The sequence below is a fragment of the Fukomys damarensis genome, unplaced genomic scaffold (genome assembly GCF_012274545.1).
Source record: "Fukomys damarensis isolate Sample0158 unplaced genomic scaffold, DMR_v1.0_HiC HiC_scaffold_19, whole genome shotgun sequence".
NCBI lineage: Eukaryota > Metazoa > Chordata > Mammalia > Rodentia > Bathyergidae > Fukomys > Fukomys damarensis.
The window spans coordinates 22,555,234-22,563,046 of NW_022900931.1; the positions used below are offsets into that span (position 1 = coordinate 22,555,234).

General features: G+C 37.7%; 1 protein-coding gene across 1 annotated transcript in view; it reads right to left on the reverse strand.

Moving 5' to 3' along the window:
* Rbfox2 (RNA binding fox-1 homolog 2) overlaps positions 1 to 546 on the reverse strand; it is a 190,249-nt gene extending 189,703 nt beyond the window's left edge. The window contains exon 1 of the mRNA XM_033765943.1: positions 433 to 546. Coding sequence (XP_033621834.1) covers positions 433 to 474 — 42 coding nt within the window. The 5' untranslated portion in view covers positions 475 to 546. The remainder of the gene's footprint in view (positions 1 to 432) is intronic.
* Between the last annotated feature and the right edge of the window lie 7,267 nt (positions 547 to 7,813).

Genomic DNA, 7,813 nt, shown 5'->3' on the forward strand with positions numbered 1-7,813 from the left:
ATTATATAGATCCATCCATATAAAAATAAATACCATAATCAGTCATTAATAAAACATTTAGCTGTATCATAAAAAGCACCATACAAAGACAATAATATATATATCCAAAATATGCACACAAATGCCCTCAAATACAAGGGATAAAGACATACAGAAAAACTACGGGCTATGACTATGAAAAAATACTACATTTTTACATATAATGAGCTCCTTTGTTAAATAAATATGTCCTTTTTCGTACAAAGAAAATATTCTGCAAATTCAGAATGATTTTACAGATTTTTTTTTAATCAAGCATTAATGCAGATCAGCACAATTTCACACAACCAACCTCTCTGCTTGAACTGGATTCCCCACACCTTACTGAAGCCACAGTTCCCCTGCACAAACTCCCACTCCATCACCCCCACACACACCCAACTCCCCACCAACCTCACAGGGGTTCCTGGGCTGGTCCATGGAATCTGATGACATCACTCTCTCTTCCTTCCTGGAATTCTAAACCCTGCTGCTCTCCCCTTGCACACTGCTACCATCTCCATGGCAACCTCATCTCCTCCTGCTTCCCTATTGGCTTCATGAAGCAGGATACACAAAAAGGTTTTCCGTTCTTCCCCCAGGGCCCGCCCCCCCAAAATGATGCTTTTGACAGGAACCTGAGCTAAATTTAGCTACTTAGTACTGAAAGTCCTCTGACTAGGAAAACAGAGATAAATTTCCTCCTTTCAACATTCCACCTTCCCTCAACCCCACTGCAAAGTCGTTGCTTCACCTCTTTCTGTCAATCCAAAACCAAGTGGTGATGTGTACTGAACCTTTAAAGACAGCCAAAATGTCGGGTGTGGTGGTGCAGGCCTGTAATCCCGGCACTCAGGAGGCTGAGAAAGGAGAATCACATTGAGTTCGAGGCCAACCTAGGCTACGTACTTCAGGACCAGTCTGAACTACAAAGTGAGACGCTGTCTCAAAAAAAAGGGGGGGTAAGGGGGGATAGCCAAAGCGCCTTCCTCCACATATAAAGCTGGCACACAGAAAATTCTCACACTTACCTCCTCCCATGACAAGGTGGGTAGGAAAGGAGGAAGGGAAGACACCAAAAAAAGTATGCACAAAACTGTTGGAACACTTCATGTGCCAAACATCTCTTCTGTTGCTTCCTTCCATACCAAGACTAAAAGCAAAAATGCCACGTGTAGAGAAAGAACAGTGTACCCTCATAGAAGACCAAATTTTATTTCTGCCTGATAAGATTTCCTCCATCATAGAAAGAAAATAGGGAAAAAAGTGATACAGAAAAACCACATACTTCTCTAACCAAATACATAGCCAGGAACCAAAAACTCTGGTACCAATTTTTCCATCCCCGAGACTGACCTACTATATAAATTGGCAAGTTCTTACATACTGCATTTAAAAGTTAGCACCCACACGAAGATGTTACAAGAATTGCTGAAAAAAATTAACGTAAAGTAGTTTAGGTTAGATTCCTGAACCAAAGGACTGAATAAATTGACATCATTATTAATTCTTACAAATATAATCAGAAATTTAAAAGCCCTACAAAAAGAATACGAACCTCCAGAAAATTAGCTTTCTATAATCATAGACATGCCATACAATATACATAATTTCTAGAACCATAACCAGTTCCATAATGTTTCTACTTCTGGTAAAATCTAGCAATACTCACCATTAGACAACCTGTTACCAGTTTTGTAGCTGGCCCATTTTTGTTTCTTTTCCTTTTCTTTTTCCGAGAAAGGGTCTCACTCTGTAGGTCAAGCTGGCCTTCAACTCACTATATAGCCCAGGCTGGGCTCTTGAACAAGTGGCATATCCTCCTGCCTCAACCTCCCAAGTGCTGGGATTACAGACCTGCACCACCACACCTGGCTTCTTTTTCTTTCTGAATCCAAACACTAATTTTGAAATTACTACTCACTCTCCCTAAGTAAGAGCTTCCTTTTCTAGCTCAGCTGCCCACTTCTAGTTCTAGGGAAATAATTCATTCTCAGAGCCATATCTGATTGCTGAATACTGAATCAATGCAGTAGCTATGTCCTATATGGCAATGAAAGACAAAGCATCAATTGTGACCAAGTAGGAAAGGCTCCAAGCAGGTCAGACCCTTGTAGAAGGAAAGGGAGTACATAAAAACAAGACACATCCAAGAAAACTGTATTTTCAGTTTCCAAGGCAGAGACTCAGCTCCAGGGCATCAACTTTCCATGGGGGGGGGAGAAAGGAAAATAATTAGTATAGTCATAAGAAACAGTTATCTTCCCCAAACAGAATGTACATAATACAGAACAATTAATAAAATCAAACTACCCATCTAGTGAATACATAGGTATCTAAAAAATGTTTCCTGCCATGGAAAAAAACAAAAAAAAACAAAAAAAAACCAAAGGATGTATTCTGTGCTGTTCTGGTAAACAACAAACTCACATTCCATGGGGCAGGAGCACTGTAGAATATGATTAGCTCATCTCTTGGAATATGTGTTTTCTTATTCTACTCCTTGCTGACTCCTAACAAACCAGTGCTCATATAAAACCACTCCTCTGTACATCACTGTCAGATGACTCCATAGACAACTAACTGTGATGTGCACTAAACTTCTAAGGATCTGCTTAACACTCTCAAAAACAGCCCGTTACCTTTTTGCAGGGATGGCAAACCTTTTAAAGCTTTTAACAATAATAAACAGCCACCTGCAGCACATATGGCCATAGGTCTGCCACCACTGCCTTATTCTATCTGGAAAAACGAAGCAGTTATCATTATAAAATCTATCGACAGTTTGGACTAAGTAGATTGTTGTAATTGAAGTTCTACTTATTCTTAAATTTAACTACACATTACAAGCACTTACTATATGCCAGGGGTTTTATATGGGTTGTCATTCATTTCTGAAAAATAAAAAACAGTAAGTTGTATGTATTCCTATATCTACTTTGCAAACAGACAAAAGTGTTCCACAGATGACCAACATGACCAAGATTCATGTAGCTAATTTTTTTAAGCCAGGATTCTAACCCAGATCTCTTTAAATTCCAAAGCCCGTCCATTTTTATAATTGGCCTCCCATTTACAGATACAGTTGGAAAGAAACATCTAGAAATTATTTCACATCTGTGTGTTCTCTATCATCAATGAAACATAAGTTGTTTAACATCAAGGTCAAACTCAAAGTTTTTATGTATTTCTAACAGTACTGGGGCTGGGGATTGAGTTCAGTGGTTCCACCACCTGCCTTGCAAGTGCGAGGTCCTGAGTTCGATACCCGGTACCAAAAAAAAGAATGTAACAGAGTTAAGCACTAAGTAGGTACTCAGTACCTACTAATTTATTATTCTAATCCTATGATTCTAAATTTATGGACAAATGGTAATGATTCTATGCAGATCTTTTTTGGGGGGGTACTGGGGATCAAACACAGGACCTTGTGCTTATAAGGCAGGAGCAGTTCCACTGAGCTAAATCCCAGCCCATATGCAGATCTTTTTAAATTAAAACTGGTTTGAGAAGTTACATACTGAAATGACAAAAATTCAGATAACACATTCTGGAATCTAATATTTGAGATTTTAAAACTTATCACAGCCATAAAGGCTCAGGAATAATGCATATGCAATCCTCTGTGACTTCATTTGTTTGTTTGGGGTTTTCTAGTATGAGACTGAATCAAGGTCCCTGCACATGCTAACCATGACCTCTGAGGTGCATTCTCTATTCCTCATCTTGTTGGTTTTAATCTACAAATACTGACGCAATCAGGACCTATACTTTAGATTTATAATTTCTACATTCTACATAAAGAACCAGAGCATTTCTCTAGGGATTCCACTAAAATTAATTCAGCTGATTACAGGACCATGCTAAAGAGGCCAAGGTCATGTGTCTGATATTCATATGAACCAGTTAGTATCACTCTCTCCTACAGCAGTATCCACTCTGTTGTAAACATACCACCTTGCTTTTCTGAGGAATGAATATAAACTACTGGCATCTCTGGGGGAAAAAATGTTAAGGCATGCATGTACTAATGTCAAACACTATAATTAGTTTTTATTCTTTAGGAAACAGCATTGCCTTTCAGAAAAATGATGCCCCATCATTCATACTTTCTTTCAACATTTACTGAACACCTACCACGTGCTAGTTGCTAAGTCTCAAAAGGTTGGTCCTGAAGAACAAATGAGCACAGCTCCTTGTTATATGCAACAGAACACAGGTATACAGAATACATTAAGAGTAGTCAAGGAGGAATAGCTAGTTCTCAAAGGGAACATGGAAAATGAGCAGGGGTATATTAACATCAAGAGGAAGGTTAAGAACATACAAGGACAAAAATATACAAAACTGTTATCATAAGAAGCACAGCGAATTCAGGAGCAAATACCCGAAATTCAAGTTTTTAATGAAGGCCAGGTTTAGAGTTGACTGAAATGACTGGTTTATAGAAGACAAGACCACATCTTTTAGATGTGTCCACCCCATCAGATTAGGTTTTCCTGGGATCTCATTTCAAGTTAGGTTTTCCAAAAAGGGTGAAAACATTTTAAGACTATGCAGAGATTTCTTCTCTTTATACTTTCTTTGATAAGAATACAGGTCAAAATAAGGTAAATCCTTCTGAAACTGAAGGTTCAAGTGGCTGAAAACCCTCAGCAAAAAGGTTCCTTTTTTCTGAAAAGCAAAAGCTACATTTGCTGCCCCATGAAGCAGAGTGAACATTTTCTTATTGTTCTCAGAATTGATTTAAAAAGTGATCCATGAAGATTATTAATCATTCTTTTTTCCTATTGTCATTTAAAACTGTGTTGAGCCAGGCATGGTGGTACATGCCTGTAATGCCAGCTACGTGAGAGATAGAGTCAGGACTGTGAGTTTCCAGCAGCCAACATAGGCACCTGATCAAGACTATTTCAAAATAAAAACTAATTGGGCATGGTGGCATGGATACACCTGTAATTGTAGTACTCAGGAAAGCTGAAGCATGAGGATCACAAGCTGGGTGGTTCTATCCTGGCAACTTAGCAAGACCCCATCTCAAAATTTTAAAATATATATAAATAAAAAGGTCTGGGGAGGCAGTTCAGTGGTAGTGTCCCTGGTCTGACCTCTAGTACTGAAGCGGGGGGTGGGGGGGCCACCATGCCAAAGGCTCTAGATTCAACTCCCAGTATCACAAAAATCAAAACAAAATCTGTGTTGAATATTTGACCAAAAAAAAAAAAAAAATTTTTTTTTTTTTTTGAGAGACAGTCTTGCTCTGTAATTCAGGCAGGCCTCAAACTCACAGAAATCCTCCTGCCTTAGCCTCCTGAGTGCTGGGATTACAGGCATGTACCATCATGCCCAGCTAGATTTTTTTTAAAAAGCTCCTTCATCTCTACACAACACCTGAATACATACAGACACAAATGTATGAGCACACTCACATCCTATCAGCTTGACAAGCAAGGGTCCATACATGTATAAGCACACAGAACAAAAGCATAATTTTTAAGGTAAACTTTTATTGAAGCACATTAGGCAAACAGTCTACTGCCAAACTACATCCCCAATCCTTTTTTATTTTACAGGATGTCACTAAATTGCCTGGTCTAGCCTTGAACTTATAATCCTCTTCCTTCAAACTCCCCAGTAGCTGGCATTACAGGCAACTTTATTTTAATAGCATCTTTTAGCAAATAGATATTCCTAAACTTAATGGAATCAGCTTATCATTTGTTCCCTTAGAGTTACTGGTTGCATCCTGTTCAAGAACATCATGAAAACAATTCTATGTTTTATTCTAGAAATTTTAACAAAATAGGACTTAATATGTATTTTTTAAATTCCCAGGCACATTGTATATGTGCATATAAAACACACAAGTCAAGCTTCCACCAAGTAAGTCAAACAATTCAAACAGTCTGTGAATAATTAAGTTTATACTAAATTAAATCCATCAAACCTTTATCAACCACCTTTTATGTGGCAGGACTGTGGTAGGTGCTATAAGATATTAAAATACTTGAATATTAGCTGCTATGACTTGGATATGGTTTAGAGTAACTCCTAATCATGTGTTAGTTCATGTGTTAGAGACCTGTCCCTCAGCTTCTAGGGTCTGGTGGGACGTCATCAGGGCATTGAGGGTGTACCCTTTTAAGGGATGAGGGTAATTCTCATGGGACTCTTAAATTAGTGCTCTCAAGTGCAAGTTGCTACAAGAGAAAGTCAAACCTCTGAATCACATTCTGGCCTCCTTCCTGTCGATGTGATTTCTTCTTCCCACATGTCCACCACTGTGAAGCCATCCACCAAGGAGGCTCTTTCCAGAGCCAATGCTATTTGGACTTTAAGCCTCCATATGCATGAATTAATACACCTGTTTTCCATTATAAATATCCAGCCTTGGGTATTTCATTATAGGAATGAAAAACAACTATATTAAACTGTAGCTGATATCATGAAACTCAAAAATAAAACTGGATTTTGGTATCAGAGCCTCAAAATAATACATAATTTTCTACCAATCTCAGCTATTCAAATAAATTTGTTTCAACAAAGACCAGCATTATTATTGCTACTGCTTCTTAAATACATTTATCTAAAAACCACATTACTTAGCAAATTTTTAAAGAGTTTAAGAAAGATCTTACAAATCCAGTATTTTCTAGCTTGACAAAATCACAGAATCCAGAAACTATGCAATTTTCCCAGAATAAAAGTAATCTAGGTCATTCTAGCTAGAAAAGAGAAGGGAAAGGAAAACATGTCTATGTATACACATGTTTTCACACACCCACACAAACCTATAATTTCTTCCAAAATATTTTCCAACTTTCTCACCCCATAACTGCTTAAGCATTTCTTTCTGGACTCAGGGATAAAGGTTGGGCTTTTAAAAAGCCAATCTTAAGAAAGGATTCCAGTAAACTGGAGATTAAATACATATACGACTCCTTTTTATAACAGACAGATTTAGAGAGGGTCAATTCAAAATGAAAAGTTGAAAGAACAGTCATTCAACCAATTTAAGTATGCAGGGAATTTTAGAGCAAACAGTGTTATGCGTTTTCATTATTTTATTTCATGGTAAGCCTCAAAACAGACTTGTGCTCCTCATCTAGACATTTAGAACAAGAGGAAAAAGAACAAGCTGCTAATTTTAGAGGTCAAAATGAACCCAATGCTTCAACAGCCTAGACTTCCAAGTCATAAATACAGTTTCTGAAATAAAGCAGAATCTATTAGTGGAGCTTAACAGAAGACCTCATGCTAATGTGGAAAACAAAGAAGAGAAAAAAAGCTACAGAATTAAAACTCTTTTATCAGGAAATTTTTCAGTCAGTCCTCTGACCCAAAATAATAGGCAAAGGTTTGGCCAGGATCTAATACACCAGCATCATGAATACAATGTGAAAAACAGACATAGCCCTGGTCCCCAAGAAGTTCAGTCAAACTAAAACAAAAGACATTACACCAAATAAACAGTTATAAATCACGATAAACACTAAAGAAAAAATAATGTAAGGAGTCTTCAGATTAATCCCAACCAAAGATAATTGACTGATATACCCTGTCACATCCAACTATTTTTTCCCAAGGTCTACTACTGTCTCCCCACTTAACCTATGCTCAAGCAAATCAGTACCATTTCAGGATACAGCCTGAATTCAGATCTGAAAAGTGGGTGCCTCTTGCATAAAGTCACATTATTCAATAATATCAGTAGCAGAATGGATCAGAATGAAATCGCAAAGACTCAGATAAACCCATAGGATGGCAGAATTTCTGCAATAATCAGCTAGATCCA